General features: G+C 38.9%; 1 protein-coding gene across 7 annotated transcripts in view; it reads left to right on the forward strand.

Annotated features, from left to right (window-relative positions):
• LOC139476101 (glutamate receptor ionotropic, kainate 2-like) overlaps nucleotides 1-19,673 on the forward strand; it is a 147,382-nt gene that overhangs the window by 63,566 nt on the left and 64,143 nt on the right. The window contains exon 1 of one of the 7 annotated variants that reach the window (XM_071259358.1): nucleotides 8,141-8,211. The exons of the other annotated variants lie outside the window; for them this stretch is intronic. Within the exon in view, the coding sequence (XP_071115459.1) occupies nucleotides 8,166-8,211 (46 nt within the window). The 5' untranslated portion in view covers nucleotides 8,141-8,165. Of the gene's footprint in view, nucleotides 1-8,140; nucleotides 8,212-19,673 lie in introns of those variants that run through there. 7 annotated transcript variants of the gene reach the window in all.

Raw genomic sequence — 19,673 nt, forward strand, 5'->3', positions numbered from 1 at the left:
TTTTTTCCAGGTGAACAATCGACGTGCATTTGCATATATGTTTGTAAGGGGTACAACCGGTGGGGCAGGTTACGCTCCCTTTTAGCGAACACCTGTTATCATCACTATTTGATAGTGATTCATAAACACAAGCTCATGATATATATATATTTTTGGCAGATATTACTTATGAATATGGGAAGGGCTGTCGCTTGTATTTATATTGTTAGTGCTCTTAATGCAAACGACATGAACTCTATTTTCAGGTGAATAGTGTAATGTAATGTAATGTGTAAGCCCGTTTGTAGTATTATCGGATGTTTATTTTGTGAATGAGGGCGTGAATGTTGTTTTATGCAACCTAAAGACGGCCTGTAAATATAACGTCAATGCAAGAGAATAAACAATCTTGATTATCCACCGAAAATTTCCATTTACCGTAAAGGGCAAAAGAGTTGTTAAAGTATATGAATGGACCACTGAAACTCATTGATGACACCAAGTGTTCGCGAAATGGGTAAGTTTGTCCTGAATTCAATTCTGTACTAGACAGACCAGTGGTTGATAGCCTGAGGAAGTCCCACGGCGTTGGCATCAAATTGTACGAAATCTGTCAGGTCAGAATGATCACCCTTTCCTAACGTACGTCGGCAGATGTTGGATGCTTGTGGCCTCTTTTTGCCCTGAGTCACCAAGGGGGCATGTTTGTGTTCGATAGTTCAGGTTCAGAAGAGCCACGTGATGTCTTGACTGGATCCACCTTCTCCCTCCCTCCCTTTGATATAAGCAAACATCCGTGTCATAATGAGTCGCATCTTCCCATAGTCATGGGCACATGGTCGTATATAGTGAACCCAATGATCCGGTAGCCACATTATAACAATCTTCAGCCTGACCATACTTAAACTATAATCATGTTTTGGCCAAACGAAGGTCACCAGTGTTACTGAAGACGGGAACATCCAGGACTGTTAGTCTATGTAGCCCCATAAAAACATGGATAATGTGATTACACCCCGACCAGCGATGATCCAACTATATGAAATTCCACTGAACCAGTGATAGAAGCTAATAGCCGGTGTAAATGAGGAGACAGGCCCACAGATGATCTCTCTCAGCACAATGACGCTAGTGGAGTATTCTAGACAACCACTGTTTACTTTAGGATAAGTCACTGCCAGACATCGGGGTGACTGTGGATGATGGTCACTTGCACGTAGCTCTAACATAATGGTTATAAGTAGCCCATCGTGGAAATAATGGTACGGCATCAGATGCGAAACTAGCTTTCAGAGTAGACAGAAATGACTAGGAGAATTTCACAGGCTGTAAGCGTACTCCTAGATAAATGCTGGATTATGCACGAATGCAGAGTGGATGGACAGAATGTATTTTATTCAGCTGTACCCAGGTACACCTGTACCCAACATGAGTTTGAAGATGACAAATAGTAACAGCACAGCTTTCACCTTGAAGTGTTCTGTGAGGGAGGCTACTTCTAAAGCCAAATACAGTTGGATTGCATATGTTTAAAAATTTAACATATGTTGTACATGTGCCTTCCTTGCTTTCCTGTTATCTTTCAAAAGTGCTATATCCTGTTGAAATATGTTCATATCAAATGAATGTTATTCATGATTACGTCATACAAGAGGAAGTCTCAGGGAGTGCGTCGAAGTGAGAACTGGTGACGTTTCATTGCCGTTTCTGCTGAAAACTCCTGCAAGCAGGCTGATTTGAAGTGATTGAATATATAAAACCTGGCTGATTTGCTGACCATTCAAGTTGGGTATTGGGGATGTTTCAGAGTATGACAATTTCTTTCCATCAATTGTAATAACTCGAAAGTTTTCTTTTCTGCGCTACATAACACATTTATAGAAAGCTAAATCTCCTTAAGACCAATAAAAAATACAAATGAAAATCTTTGTACATAGCTCTGTATCATAAAGTCAAATAATCACAAATGGAAATCATTAACTTATGTCCCAAAACCTTTGTATCTGACGTTTTTGAGGTAAGAGCTACGGTGTTGTCCTCAAATATCACCTTGGTTGAAACCTTATGAAAAAATATTCAACTATTCTTCTCGGGAAAATACAATAATCAGTTCCTCCTGTGCGCCGTTAAAGACGTCAGGCTTTCTGGAAATAAATACCCCAAACCTCCTTCAGACGGGCACTTGGTGAAATGAATTGAACATGTTTGAAATATGTGATTGTAAAAGTCAACATAAAGTTCTGACAAGTTACATGTTAAGCACTAGACTGAAATTAACAAACGGAAATAAGAGAGCGAGATTTCAAGAAGTTGGGATGCACTTGAAGGCTGGGGATGTTAGCAAGCGTGTTTCCCATCAAGCGAGCACCTGCCCTGTTAATTGTTGGGTCGACTACTTCAAGCCCACAGGTTATCAACACGCTAAATTTTATTCCATTGAGACATTTTCGTGCATCAGCATGATGTCTGAGACGATTTTCGACGGTAGAGGATTGCTCCAGAATTTCATAATTGAATTTGGCAAACTTTCAGTATTCTGATCTATCATTATAGGTTTTTCTGTTATTGGTTTGACTTCTTGGGGTATTAGTTGCATATTCTTAAAATATTCGATAGTTTGAATGTTAATTGGTATAAAAAGACGTTAGATGTTCATGTAGGACGCATTTATATTTTCATTAACTCTGGAAAATCATAAAAATGGATAGCTTGTCAAATGAAATATCTATACATAGTGTAAATCAAATAACTTATGATTATTAATCAAGAGTTTTAAAATCCTTCAGCTACTAATTTCAGATGTATGAAGTAGTTTTTGATAAATATGTTCTTGAGAATATCTGCAGTTATACTTATTGATTTCCACTGGTAGACATGGTCTTTGTGGTGAATTAACCATAGTCTGAATCATCATGGTCATACTCAAGGGAGTAACATTAAATTGCGTATAATAGCCATCAATGCACCACAGATAACCGGAAATCGCCTATACCTTCGTATGTTGTTTGGCAGTAAGTGCAAATTAGATATTGATTATAGTACGAGGGGATTTGATGGATGTCAGATTTCAAATTGGAACTTCTTGTCGAAAGTATGTAAATCACTCAAAGACGATACTTGGATTAAATATTCCAATGTTCTTGGTATATATAACAACTTATCTGAGAAATGATCTTTCATTTGGACAGTGTCATTTGTGATAATCTCAGATCTTATTTGAGTGCAAGATGTCTTGAGCAATCGTGATTGACACAGTTTCACTGTACAAGTCTCTTATTGTCAAGTTTAAATATAATACTAATAACTTCAGTGGCATTAGCTCTTATTGTTATTATTTTTTACAATAATGTTTTTCATATATTTGTCATTCACTTTTATTACATTCACTTTTACCCTTTCTTTCATCCAAAAGATTAAGAGTGATATGTTATGATCTTTATTGGGAAATACTACTCTTGATAGGCTCGACTTGTCAATGTTGTGTGTTTTATGCTGCATTGTTTCTTGTTGAACTTATCGCATCCATTTTGGTACCCTTTCTTATGTGAATACGCTAGAACGGCATCTAAAGTATCAGCATGCATTGTGTCCCTCAGCAGTGCCAAGATTTGCTCGTCGTTTTTCCTGATACCTGGTTTTGTTAACGCCATGCAAGAGCTGATAGGTTTCACCGACGTGGAAGACGTCTAGACCTGCTTTACGTTGGGATTTCCATCAACTGTTAGCCGTAATGTAACTGAGATACGGTTCAAATTATCGTAGCCGTAATGTAACTGAGATACGGTTCAAATTACCGTAAAATTCACCCACTATATCACATACGGCAAATGAACATTCACACCCTGTATTATACATCTGTTGCCACAGATAAACAAACGCACATGATTATCGGAGAATAATATTTCTTTCAAGGACAATTCAGGGATGAAACCAACACACACTCGCGACCGTTCGGGTAATTTGCTGAAAAATAAACAATGAGGTAAAATATGATGACTGCTGTTTGCATTGCTCTGCTCATTTCAGGGAGATGAGAAGATGATCCCCTCAAGTAACTCGATTTTTTTGGTAGACTTAAGACCACTGAAGATACCCAGTTCATACAACATGCCCGTGTCTCTCCATCACAACATGAAATAGCGAGGACAGAGTTTTCATTTTCTTCTCTTTAATTTGGCATGGCCATTGTAGGTTTCCTTCCACATGAGAAACCTCCTCATCTGTTTGATATTTAGATCTATGCATGAAGAGTCAGAGTGACAAAAACTCTTCATTGTGTGACAAGATGGATGATTCAACTTTTCAATAGTCAACTTTCCCTTTTTGTCGAGCAATATTTCAGCTGCTCTGGCCTTTTATTGTCAACATTTAACAACTTTTGAAGTACAACCAAGCATGCTCTTTCTGTAAAAAATTCAAAGATCGTCACACTCTGGCTCTAATGTCCTTCTCTCCCCATTGGGATTTTGGGTAAGAATTGTCCCCAGCAATCCATGCTGGTCGTAAGAGGTGACTTAATGGATCGAGTGGTCTGACTCGGTGACTTTGTCAATGTGGTGTCATCGTGCTCCGATAGCGTGGGTTGTTGCTCAACATATCAACCACCGGACTGTCTGGTCCAGTCTGAATTACCTACATCCTGTCCTGGTATGGCTGGAATGCGGCGTTAAACAACAAACAAAGACAACAAATATACACACGCACGGACGTGACTTGTTTTATCAGGATAACAACATTCAAGGCCTTGTTTAAGCTTTTCAAAAAAGCTTTTTCGCAGACATGTTGAGGACATTTCCAAATTTGACACATCAGTGACAAACATACTGTCTGATGCAATTCCCTTTTGTGACTTGTACCACATGTTCTTGTGTTTATTAAGACTTGCCTGTGCCTGTGTTTGTGTCAGTTTTGTTGCTTTTATTATATTATTATATATGTATTCCATCAACGGTAATTTTGAGATATGTAATGCTTTGTGATGAGACTTCGTTCAAAATGTGCCTCTGTTCGCCCAGCAATAAATGGGTGCCCGGTAGGATGAGATGGCATTGTGGCTGTTAACCTTAGCTTTGGTTGCATACTCCCCAGGGAGCTAAGAATGTTTGTTGAGTGCAAACTGATCCATTGACCGGGGTTATAATGTCTGAGCGCCTAGAGCATGCTTATGCATGGAGTACAGCGTTATGTAATGGATTATTATTATTATTATTATTATTATTATTATTATTATTATTATGTGAATACCAGTACATATTATGTACCTGGTGTACCATGAAATATAGCTGTCAAACGCACATTGTATAGAAGTTGACATGAAACGGCATCACAAATGTCTACGTATATAGTCATCCAGAGCACTGTTAATTGGGGTTGTATTTTCCATCCGATGTTCTCAACAGTGTTTCGTAGCATTGAGGAATGAACACCCTCAAAGAAAATACCACTTGAAGCATCAGAACCCTTAATTTGTTTCCATCTAGAAATTCCCTACCTGTTAACGAGAATTATATCTCTATTTTTTTCCCATGCACTCGACAGGTTCCATTTTTCTCCCAGATTTATATGAACACACTTACCTAACTTAGTAACAGGAAAATTCCCAGTGGAACAGGAACATCTGACAACTCACCAACATTGCGGTGTTGGCAATGCCTGACCCTCACCAGTACATATTTACCTAACATTTAGTACTTGAACGTTTCCCACCAGTGCAGATTTCACGGTAGTCGGTTGTCTCCCGCTATATCCAATCTGACTGAAAGACGTTCACCTGTCGAGTGGAGCATTAACTGTTTTTCTTTCTAGCTTCACGACCAAGCACCTGCCAGTCTAATTAGCTGGCAACTACAACTCCTAGAATTAAGACGGCATTTTCTCTGTCAGGCCAAGACAGACATACTGTGCTATGGACGTTTTTGTCACGTTTGGACCATTTTCCTTAAGGCAATCAAAGTCGTTCTCGAAAAGAATAATTCAGGGGTAATGCATTTATATCTTCTAAGGAGTAAAGGTATTAGGATGGATTTAAATACTCTAAGAAATGTTTAACTCTTTTGCCCGACGTCGAACTTTACATGGTTGCAGTATAGTTTTAATTGATAACATCATGTAATGTACTCATGAAATATTCCACAACACCTGTTTCAGGTATTAGCAAGTTTATGTGTGAATTAAGGCAAATAGATAATGGAACTAGTAGATGATCACGAGTGATTTAACCATTATTAATAACTGATGTTATTTCTCCAGTGATTTGGTCTGTAAATTGTTACAAATGTTGCAAATTGTTCATATTGTACACACATTGGAGCACGTTAAAGCGATATGCCTCTATATTGCTTTTGTCAAAGAAAACTAAACGTGTTCAGTTTTATATTATAAGCTTAATCGACTTCATTATTTCAAGCCTATGTTTACGTGTAACTGAGGAAATCTTCATAAAGTCGAATAATGAGTTCGACGTGAAAATAAATTAGATGTCTTATCTTCCTATAATTAAGACATCGTGTGAACTGCAGGTTTTTATCTGTTCCCAGAAAACCTCGATTTCGTTTAAATTTTATGCAGAGCGTCATGATGTGTCAGCCGTGAGTGTATTTCCTAGCTGTGCCAGTAACATATATGCGCATTAACATGTCAGGACAGATATCCTAAGATTATTCTGTGGAGCGTGTTAGGAGATACTGGGGATCCTCCATATATCACATCAACACATTTACAGCTTCCCTCCAGCTCCACAGATGTTCACGTCACTGTAATGTTCTCTGAAATGGTCATGTGTAGGCTTTGATTTCTTACCTTAAAGAATAGGAATGCAGTCAACGAATAGCATCACAATGGTAGTAGCCACATGTAGGCGTAAGAACATAATCGGAGTTTGGAAAGTAAACATTTTATTCAATTCTGATTATGGGTTTTTCGTTGTTCCTCCTCACTGTTGTAGCACTTTTCGTCCACCAACACTGTGATTTTAAACTCTGTTGCCCAAGCCTAATTCGTGTATTCATCCTGCACCAAGATTGAAAATGAGTTAGTGAGTATACCACCTGCATATTTCGGATGTCGCATCAAGGTCGTATATTTCAGACTGGAGGCTCCACTCTGTTTCGACCCAATATGACTCTGTATGCATCCAAACTCAATTATATCTGAGAGTGATTTCCCTTTTCTATGGTTTCACATTAGGAACATATAGCACCACCTGACATTTGAATCCCTTACATTCACTGATGCAGAATCATGTGTGGACTTAATGGGTTGCTTGAAGTATCTACGGTGAATTTAGTATCACGGTTATACAGGAACATATTGACAATTTCTTTGTTTATCTTTTAACCTTTGAAATCTTAACTGTTTTCATTTCTCACGTTATATTATATCAGGCTGATATGCAGGCAATGCATGAACTAGTGCATAACCCCTGAGTGACATCTATATCTTGAACTTTGCCTTCATTACTACAGGTATATCTTGCATTAGCTCTTTTTTATTAATAATCTTTGGAACTATTGTTTCGTAATATCTTTAAATCTCGTTGTAGTAGAAACCAAAGGACGTTAAAGGATGGTATTTGTTGTTACCCTGCCTGGCGCTCGGCATTAAGGGACTAAAACAAGGACTGGTCGACTTGTGTCTGAGCGGGGTATTCACTGCGGCATGGTCCCTCAGTGGGGTAGCACTATAAAATCTTCATTAGTCCGGAGGAGTTCAAGCAGCCACACGCACGCACGCATGCATGCATGCGCGTCGCTATGTGAGTGCAATAATCTTGGACGCGACGTTAAACCCCATTTCGACACACCTCACCGTTGTAACTAATCGGCATCATAAAGAAAAGTCATATCCCTCGATTGATTACAATATATAATACGTAATATGGTCACTGATCGTCATTAATAGGCAAGGCTCTCTCCATCCAATCCTCAAGTGACAGAAAGACAGTAATTGACAATGAAACATTGCTGTACCATTAACATCGTGTTTACAGTATCTCTCGTCGGCTTGATGGTGTATATGCCACAGGAATGTCTACCCGGGCAAGCATTTCCTCGGCAAATGTCGAGACATGTTTTCTCAGCATGCTGGGCCTGTTATTGCTACAGGATGCCTCTATGACTAGCCGCTAACTTCTTGATGAATGTCTCGTGTGCGCCTCCGGGAAGTCAGTCTGAGCTAACCAAGCTTATATGTCACAAGGTTTTTCACTATTGGATGTAAAATACTTAAAATGCGGTAAGATAGCCTATTGGTAAAAGCTCGTCATGACAAAGAATCGGGTTCGATTCCCTTTATGGTTACAATGTATGAAGCCTATTTCCGGTGCCCCCACCGTCATTTAGCTGGAATATTGCTAAAAGCGGCTTAAATAACTCCACTCTCACAGCAGTACTGAAGCACTAATTTGTGTCTCTGCTTTATCGGGTTTCTAAAACAATGTACCCAATTGAGGATTTGAGACCTCTGAATCATTTATTGGCTTCAGAATACATAGATGGTTACTGTGTTGCTGTAATAGCTGTACACTGCATACTGATCATTAAAAGGTCACGTAAACCATGAAGACGTAGAATTAATCAGATGTAAAAATGGACATTTAACACAAATTAGCATGTACCCATTGTCACAGTTTTCTCAAAAGAACATATTCGTATGTCATGTAAAACAACTCCAGTTCGTATGTGTGCATCTGAACGTTTCTATCCATTCGTCCATGATGTATTGGATCTGCTGAAGGAAGGCAGGCTTGAGGATGTCTAAAGTGCAAATACATGTGGCTGTCTCCATAGAGAATAAGTGAAAAAATGCGGGCCGGTTTCATGGCCAGATGTCTGTTACAGGCACAATGTAGCTGAATTTGCCTGTACATTCAGTTGTATTCCATCTGATTAATATGTTGTAGCACAAGGAAAGGGTATCCAACACATTGTGGGTTGATAGTAAAGATTGAAGTGATGTCTCATTGTGCCAAGTTTATGATGTATCTTCAAGGTTAGGAGAAGCTGAAATTACTCCCAGTTAACCATAACACTGATAGTAATTCTTACCGCGCCAGTGAAATGCATTTCACTTACAATAAATCATTTGATGAAGTGTCTGTATTGACAAATGGGACGCCGGGCAGAACACACGCATTTCCAGAAGCGGTATGGGTAATCCTCCCTGTTTCCTTGTCTAAATGTCATCATGTACAAATTGATCAGTTCGTGACAAGGCTAATTTAGCCGCATGGCCATATATCGCGGTACGATAGGACATAAAACAGAACAATGTTCTTTGTTGTACAATTACAGCATTAGTATGAAAGGCCGCGTAAATTCATAATATGTTGCATGCGAGAATAGGGTTAATAAACTGCATACATTGGATGGAACTGGCGCTTACCAAATGAAATAATCGTACGTATTTGGATACTGACCATTTTTCAAGATGAAACGCCATTGGATAGTTTCAAATAAAGCCAATTTCTGTCAGCTTCTGTTCTCCGTCGGGCTTATTCGTGATAGATGTTGGGGTATTTACATAAGACGAGCTTTTGTGCCGAATTATATGGTAAGATTGAATTCTTTCTTAGGAAGTTGGACTGACTGATTCAAAACATTTCACCTTAGCTTTGCTCAAAATGGATTCTACTTCTTATTCAAATTGGCTATTGAAGATTTATTGTGTAGTCAAATAGGATGTCTCACTGTTCAAATTCTGTTTGACCTTAAAGCCTACTATATTCTCAAACTAATAGACATCACAACATGCTTGCCAATGATGCCGAAGGGAGTTTTGAAATTGTTTGAGTCTATATTGAGAGAGGCACCGTATATGATGAATCGCTGCTTAAAGCGGGAAACGCCAAGATGCCTCACCTTTTGAATGATATATGCAAGAAGAATATGAATAATTCGTTGGAAATATTGAATAGAGATCTCATCTCACAATCAATAAACAGTTCCCATCAACGTCGGATTTATCATCATGAGTACTACCGAGACGCATAGTTAGTTCATCACAAACGGTCCTCGTTTCTAGAACCAACTGACCCAGAAATGAAGAATTTACGACCTTTTTATGACATGTCGCAACATGAAAAGTGGAATACGAATATATATATCAGATACACTGAATGTAAGGATCGTCACAAATGTTCGCAGTCTACAGTGCTAGACATAGTTTCATTACTGCATAGAGGTTGCTAGGTTGAAGGCCCTATTAATCTAAAACGTAGGCGGGAGTAGACATGAGAGCTTTGGATCATTCTCAGGGTAAATGTAAATGTTTATCGAGCGTTATCAGGTCAAACATGCACATTGAACACATTCAGTCATAATCGGATTAAATATGTACTTTTAGTAAATCAGATTTCATAGGTTTCTTGGTCACAGTGGAGTTGCTATGAACTCATAATACAGCTAGATGTCAAGGTTCTGTGTGCATAATGTGAACAGTTTTCGCAATGGAATTTTGAAAGGAATATGTACATGTTTCCATGGTGTGGAATCGGTTACCTGGGGTTCCTAATAGAAGTAGTTTTGCTCCCCTCCCCGCCCCCCACAACAGGACTACAGATCATGTGTTTCGCGTCAAGCATCATTACAAACATGGTTTACAGTGCCAGAAACATTGCGGATTACTGTTGCAGGCAAGGTAGTGCTGCCATGTCAATGTACAGAGCTTATAGATATCAACGTTGCGTGTCTGTTCTCATTGTTTGTTAAAGAAATATTTATGACCACTAGGCTTCAACGTGACTATGTCGTATTGCAGTCCATGGAACAACTTGAGCCTCCAAGTTTGTATTGAGCTTGTGGTCAATTACACAGAATATCAACTGGCATTAGCCCGTGACGCTTTTTCGTCTTCATGTTTGCCACATGAGTGCTTAACATCGTGCGGTATTGCCAGTATCATGGTCATTCATTGGTGTGAATTTGATAGGACAATGGCACAACTTATAAGCTTTGTATGGTAACTTATTATTTAATATTATTCATAGAATGTTCTTCGAGTGACATAATCATAATTTGTTCGATAATTACGTCATATCGGCTACCACTGGTTGAGATCTCTTACCTTGATTTTGGTTCAAACGATATGTGATATTATGATTTGTTTGGGATGCACGTGATATGCTATAGCAAGGGTTGTAAGTGGTTAAAATGATATGAGATACCAGGTATTATTTATAATCTGTGGTTCAAGGGCCATGGACTTGTATTAATTGATGACGTTCATTACTGCCCAGTTACAATACCAATACCCAAACTAGCAGTATCCGCACTCAAATGTTTATTCCAAATGTCAGTAAACTTTGAAAACACTACTTATGAGAACGTCGCCAATGTTTACTGTTTGTTTGTTTGAGTAAATAACCAACATTTTGAAATCATTTGATCATGAATATCGATCCACGCAATTGGGATCAGCGAGTCTGACCATCCGATCCCGTTAGTCGAATCTTACGACAAGCATAGTCGCCTTTTATGGCAAGCATGGGATGCTGAAGACTTATTCTACCCCGGATCTTCACGGGTCCAATGTTTACTGCAGCTCCGAAGCGAGATATAGCTTTATAACCATGGAGTAATAGCCTCCCATCAGAGTACATTGTGAAATAAATGTACGTTATATTAGTTGATTTTAGATGTCCTTTGGGCTCCATGGGGAATATCTTTAGGTAACGGAAGGGACATTTCTTGGCACCATTTGCAAATGAGTATATTTCCAGTTGATATAAGGTCATGTTTCACATTAGGCAATATCTTTATTTACTCTGAACGAATAAGCTATTTTTGTACGTTTTAAAATTAGTCCACAGTTTATCGATTATTTCCTCCTCTTATCTTAACCAAGAAATACAGATTTTCTGAACCAATCTGAGCAGAGTAATTGGAGTGTTGCGTGTACAGTTTGTGATAGCTTTAGATTGAATACATGGATAACAACATCGTTATTGTTTGTAACCATATGGAGTGTCAAGAAGTAGCCGCGAAACCTCGTTACAAACAGTATAGAGGTTGTTATCCATATACTGTTCATGTCTTTATGTTCCTTCAACTTTAGGACTGTTAGGCAGTTAATGTGTACGTAACTTCAACATAGCTCAGCCTTAAACACGATATTGAACTGGAGGATAATAAACACAACATCACGTTAATGACACCCTGGCGTATCTGAGATGGTAATAACGTTTGAAGTCTGATAACCCAGAATCAATCGGCTCTAGGGATTCCTTGTACCCATCTCTCTTTGTGTTAACTATTGCTATGACATTTCCTTATAAGCAAAATAAATCTGACCCCTCATCTGAATGTCATACGCTTGAAAACAAATATTATACGTGCAATGACAAAGATATTACAACAATTTACTGATGACATCTAATCTTGTCTTTGTGAAAAATGTATGGTATCTCATCAAATGTAGATGATGTGTTTTTCGTGATGCAAATGAAGATAATAAATCGGGATATACTTACCTTATCATTCGTAACGATCACATGAGAGAGGCGATGCAAAAGCCTGATGGCATTATTGTTATCCTCCAGTACTGATTTATCATTGAGGTAAATACCCCGCACATCATACGTCAAGCTAAAACATAAATGACATTATTTTTATTGTTTCTGTTGTGACATGAGATATATCCAGTCTATTTATTGGTGATTAATACGATGTTGGAAAGAAGGACTTTATATTCGTCACCCTGTTCCATTGAGGCTTTCCATTGAGAGTACATACGTTCCGAGTAGCTCGCCTGTTCTCTTAAACTCACACGATATTGAACACGTGTTAATGTGTCAATAATGCAAATGGCTCCTTAAATCACACGTCGATGAACGACATTAGACATTTAACTATTCTTATAGTTACAGAAGTAAATATAGTCCAACGATTAGTGATTGACACAATGTTTCAAAGGCGTATATTACATGCATCCCTTAATGCTATGTATATCTGCGTACATTCATCTCTTATCTAGTATCGCAGGAATCCATATCCACCTACTGACTTAAAGCATCCATCCCAGGTTGGTCTGATTCAGATTCGATCATTTACAAGCCAGCGTAATATTGTTGGATTATTGCTGAGTGTGGCATTAATCAGCACTGTGTTGACGTGTTTACCTGTGTCAGAAAGCTAAGGGTGAAGCCAGGCATAACGCATCACGTCTGTGCATTATGACTATCAGTGTATAAGTGGGACTTTCGGGCGCCTGTGTGGCTTCATATAATGTGACAAAGATTCAATTACCAGCTATTTATTTTTGGTTTACGCTACTGTAAAGCAACATATCACTATTAACATTACATTTCTGATCGAAAGCCTACCAAATTTGATTAATCAATATTTTATATTGCCTTTTCTAACTTTGGCATTAAAGATTGCTTATTTGATATTATATAGTCTTGCAGACACTCTGATTTCACAGAGTCTAAATGAGATACATGTTTAGTGGATTGGTTTTTAGTGGATTATGCTTCCATTAGTATCATGTCCTCATCTCAGGTAATGTAATGCTGCGATTTGAGGAATAGTACGTTTTTCAGCTGACAAAACGTGTAGTGAAAACTGTTTATATCTAATGCTGATCTCAAACATGTTATTCCAACAAACATGGGCCACATGTGGCTCAGTCATCCAAGGCGCTGCAATTCGCTGTGCGGAGGTACCTCCGCAGAAATCTATGATTGTATGTTCGAATCCTGGTTCGCGTCGATCTTGTTTCAAGATTTGTCAGCACCATACCCGTGCTCGTGGGTTTAACCCAAAGTGATAAACCGCAAAGACCATTATCACTTCAGGCTTCCCTCCCACATTAAGCTGACACGCCGTGATATAACCTGCTCAAAGCGGCGTTAAACCAAACTCACTCACTTCAACGTACATCTGCAATAATACAGGTAGAATGTCGAGACGTGAACGTGATAAACGTGCATCTAATATTGATTAAATATCTTTATTATTAATGGATTTATAAAACTGGGTAGATTAGTTTAAAACTCCCTGTGTGAATGCGATTTCACGCCGTTTTTCGCAATATCCCAGGAATCTCATGGAGGGGCCATCAGAAATGTGCTTCACATATTGTACCCATGCCTCTGCCTTCAGCTTTAATCACTGGCTACCCCATCGGTCATTACGCCATACAACCTGGTACAATGTGTTAAGCCCATGTTTGGTATCTCTCGATGATATTTATGGAATTTTGCCTACACTTTAACATCAGTATTACAAATTGTCAAGGCCTTCATCGTGGTAAACTGAACCGATAAGGAGGAAAACATTCCACTTCATTCAGATATAAGTTACAACAGCGATCTCATACTTTCGAGTGAGCGAGTGAGTGAGAGTGTGAGTGAGCTAGTGAGCGAGTGAGTGAGTTTGGTTTTGGTTTAACACCGCTTCAACATTTCCGTTATATTTTGGCACACCAGCTTTGGATAAACCCACGGGTACAGGCACTGATAAACCAAGAATAATCAGGGCAAAATCTGTTTCGAAGTCGAAGCAACAAGCTTCTGGCACATCTAAATGGCCCAACTGTGTACAGGGAATCCCCGCTATTGATAACTGGGCCAACGGTTTCCCCAGATACTTTCTAAATTGTATTGTTTAAAACATTCAAAAGTATGCTTTTAAAAATGCTGTTGTCAGCACGATAAGGGGATATCGGCGATGGAGCATGTCAGTGTCGTGGCGTGACGAGACGTAATGTGACGTTACGTTTACCACGTTTTATCTTAATGAATCAACGTTGACAGACTTAGATCTTATATGCATAAACACCTTGGCTGCAACAAGTATAAGACAAAACCTATCATTTATCGAAAATCACATGGTTCATCGTACCCAAGAAGCTAACTGTTAATGACATTGTAAGCTTAATGTCGGTTGTACTGAGTACGTACAATCGGAACCTACCCAAGGGACGATGTTCTGTGTCGTCTTCAGAATGCACAGATGCGAGGGCTAATGACACGCATTATATGGGGATAAACAATTTGTTTTACCGAAACATGGCGCCTGAATAAACGTAATGACGAACGCAATGAGAAAATGTTGGCCTACATGCATTGTATAAAAAATACAATGACACGAGCATGTACTCGCCGTTACGTCTTTAACACCAGGAACGACATGGGATAAGAGAGTGTAGCAATGACTATTTGTCTCTAGCTTCAAGTAAATCGGATTATTTCCACAGCTCAAGTTTGGACCTCTGGGAGGTTCCCAATAATGAAGTTTGTTGCTAGGAAAAAGCCAATTACCAGGGAAAACTGAAAAAAGAATTACCTCTTACAAAGTTGTATATGCCTCTTCATGTTGTTTTAAGAACTTGGGTTCACGCGTGAATTAGCCTACATTGGGAATTGTAAGATTTAAGAAAAGTCAGTTGATGAGATGGACTCAATCTAGGGTTAATTTCATTGGTTGTAAGTGCATTTATTTTCCTTCCTCTTTGTGCATTCCATTAAAACAGTTATTCTGATTGATCGAGCTTCGTACAGTTCCGACAAACGTCCCTTAACCCAACTATGCTGATGGTGACAACGATATAAGAAACGTCGTAGGTTTAGTGTCAAGACATCTCGGAAATGTGGAATTATAAAACCTTTATGCAGGGGAAACAGAAGAATGTCATCGGGACGTTGAATTACACAATTTGAACCTTTAAAGAGAGCTAAAAGTATTTTAATAGCATGGTTTGTATATGAATGTGTGTATTGATTTCTCACTGAGGAGGTATTTTTTTACATTTGACATTACACAGTGTGACTTCTTAAAGGCCGACTGTGATGGCTGTCAGTAGTTTGGTGACATAATGCATTACAAATACTATTTGGTTCGGAACTGGTAATAATATATCACTAATAGCACGTGATTAATGTAGTGTATTCAAGGGACATGGGAGGCTATAACGACCAGTGTACCTGACAGTGTGATGGTTGGCATGCGCGATTTGGTGTGGTGTGCTCAAATTGCTCTGCTCGTGATTGTGATGTAACAAGACGTAGTAATTCATCGCCACACACCAGTTAGATTGCAGTTTAAATACCAGTCGTATCTCGATTGTAATGAAAATCACACTGACTGTAGTAGAAACATGCGAGTTGATGTTAAGATTGTATGGATACATTTCCCAAGCTTATTGCAACGTTGACAGTCATCAAGGACTTGGTTGAATTTCATAAGATTGAATTAGAACGACACACGAAACTCCCACGAGTTCTGCTGATTTGTTTTGGTACAGAGAGATAACGAGACGCACGAACATAGTTACTTACGCACCGACACTTGCAGTGCTAAAATGTCTTCAAGGCACACCTAAAACATGTTTCTATATGAGAGTAGAATCTCATCTCTAAGCGCGTGTGGTCAACTCAGTTGTAAGGCTACTCAAATTATAAATGTTCTGAGAATGATCATGGAGACGAACTGATTCTCAATAGAATACAGATGAAACACACTGTACAGTTCTAGATCTGAGAGCAATCTAGATGACCGGTGTGACCTTGAACCGGTTGTCGCCAGAGATTACATTTGCATATATGAATAACGTCTTCTGACCAAGGTTGTGTTTTAAAGAGGAGATGGTAGTGATTGGGCTTGTCTTTGGGAGACTATGTCGTCCACATCTGCTTAATTTCAGCTGGTGGCCGTTACCTAGCTACATCACATTTGGATCCCCCGGAAACACAATAACAAGAGAGATAAGTCAGTTAACGCTGGATGTTTGTACTGGATTAAAAGTGTCTGGTTCACATTTGAATTGGAGGTAGAATTTCAGATATTCTTGTACATCCGTATTGGAAAATGAGAACTTTTAATTCAGCGATAGGTGTATGGGTATGAATAACAAGAAGCATATATTTATTCGAATATCAAAAATAAGTATACCAGACAATTTATCCTGTTCTATCACAGGTAAAATGATGAGTGCTGATAAACAAGGACATAGTCAGGGTGATCATAAGTTACTGTCATGCCTAAAAGGGCAAACTCTGCACAGTGGTGCCCTAGACGACTGGACAACCTGTGTCCACTGTATAAATGAAGATCCCTGTTGTCAGATATGATGGAATCCTTTACGATAAGCAACACTGATCATGACCACGATGCGTTTAATTACTGGTCGCTTCACCATTACAAGACTGCACGTTGAAATGATACAACTATCCTGTGTTTGATAGGAGTGACTTGGTTATTGTTTACTGGTCGTACGGTCTACGTTAATCAGCACGTACATGTAAACATTGTTTCCCGATATGCCATCTCACATACCAGACGGTTTACGTGCTTCTGAAGTGTCAGTAAGGTCTGATCCGATATCTAATCCGAATACAGTACACCCTGTCTAACCAGCATCTTTGTAATCACCCACTCTTTCTATAACGGCATTTTATGGCGGTCCTGGCAAGATAAAACAACTTATCCAGGTAACGAACTTCCAGGTATGTGTGAGTGAATGTCGTTTCAGACAGTGGTATGTATTATTACAACTATCTTTAGCTACAGGAGTGTAGAAAATACCAACCGATGGTCAATAATGGGGCATCGACCCACGCAGTCGATGTAATATGACATATAAACAGGCAGGCGACCGGTTCCTGGTTATTACGAATCCACGCTCCGTTCATTCTAAAAATCTCATAATGTCACACCTTATCTTAATTACGTTGACATACTGGATGCCTGCCCTGGCATCCCCATGCGACTAGTCACAAGGCACATTGTATATAGATAACCGTCAGAAAACCGGCAATAATTCTGGGCGGGCAAACATGTACATGCACACTGGTCATGTCATATCCATGTAAATCCACACTCATATCGTTTTAGGGTGAATACGTTTGTTGAGATTTGAAAACTTGATACAATTAATTAGTGTTTAAGATACATGATACATGACTAGAAATTGGAAGCTCTTCAACAATTTCTACTGCCTCATAACACTACATGTACTCTGATGTTCAACAAACAAAGATGTAGATAAATGTGAAGATTGTTTTTTTTATCTAAGATCGAACCAGATTAGCTAAGAATGCTAATTAGTATGCGCGGTGGTGAAATATGTTGGCAAGAAGAGGTGCACAGTTTGTAATAAGTAAAAAAAAACACTTTCTCGTCGGAAATCTGTGTCACTGCATTTCATATGGACATGTCTGTCGGGCAATCAAGCTTTTGCCATCCATTTGCTTGTACATGTGATTGCTGAAGAATTTGTTCCTGACTTGTTCAGATACATTGAATATGGTAATGCATCTGTGTCTGAGAGCAATATTACTGGATTTTTTATGCACTTCTGCATTTTCCGGTAGATCGTGAACACGAAATGTCAAAGTTTACTCAGCACAGTTTGTTCTAACTAATAACCTTTGGTACCCCCCCCCCCAAAAAAAAAAAAACAACAAAAAACAAAAAACAAAAACAAAACAAATTATGCTACATTTTCTGCAGTCTATAATTCTCTGATATAGCTGAAGATAAGACACTTTGTATCCGATGGAACCATCTCCAAATGTTTGAAGCACATCTATCAGTGCTATCCCCTCTTCTGGTAGTGAATACCAACACATCCATTACATACGCTATTGGAGTCTACTTCGGATATATCAACCTCCAGGAACCCTCAAAACCAGTTCGTTACATCCGAATTTCTTATGCACGTGGATAATAACATCTATTACTGCTCTGTTGTTTGTCAGAAGCGACGTTTCAGCATCTCTACCTTCGGGATAACCGAAATTCACTGCAAGAGTTAATGACACCCTTGTGTTTCCTTATCGTCAATTCTCGGCCGATATTCGTAATGTGACGGACAAGAGACTCAAAGTATATCACATGCTACATGTATCTGTTTGGTTAATTCACTGAAGACCCGACAGTGTTGTTAAGTCTATCCCAAATTGTAATGAATGATATCACGCTTCGGTCCATTACAAAACTATTTCTTGTATTGAGAATCGTAAGCTCGTCGCATGTCAACTGTCCGGCCTCGTCTCAGTCCTTTTGGGTAATCAGGACACAGGATGTACAGACCACGCTGGGCAAACCGTCTATGGTGTTTGTTATTGGAACCTTAGACAAGAGAGGTCCATGTCAACAGTGTATCCTATACATGCTGAAGCACCACAGTTCGCTGCCAGAACCAAATACCTGGAATACTTTCGCATCTGAAACAATGGTATCCTTTCACAAAATTATACGAAAAGGCACATGTCAACTTCGTAAATATTTAATGAAATGCGAAAACAGATTAATAACACAATGGTTCATTGCTTGGTGTCAACAAGGGCGGAGAGCTAATTCAGATTCCGTCTCCACAGGGGGAAATGTCTCCCAAGATTTTTCCTCATTACTGACAGCATCGCAATGGTATCTACTGGTATTCGTATTCTACGTCTGATAATTTGTTGTCAGATTGTTTGCATATTTATATATACATGCATGTTCTCTTTCGTGTTTTCATTTACAGTTTACTTGGTACTGTGACACACCTATATATTATTCACTGCTGGATAGTGCCAGGCTTTCATGGAATTACAGTAATAGTAGTCTTGCTGGAGTATAAAGGCAGGGTCATGGTTTTACTCTGATGGCGATAGACCCTTTGGCGACATTTAAGTATTCAATACAAAACAAATGTTTGATCAAAGAATTGGTATAAGAAAATGCAAACGAAGGGATAAACAAAAGGAATTG

The sequence above is a fragment of the Haliotis cracherodii genome, unplaced genomic scaffold (genome assembly GCF_022045235.1).
Source record: "Haliotis cracherodii isolate W230 unplaced genomic scaffold, xgHalCrac1.p SCAF_3, whole genome shotgun sequence".
NCBI lineage: Eukaryota > Metazoa > Mollusca > Gastropoda > Lepetellida > Haliotidae > Haliotis > Haliotis cracherodii.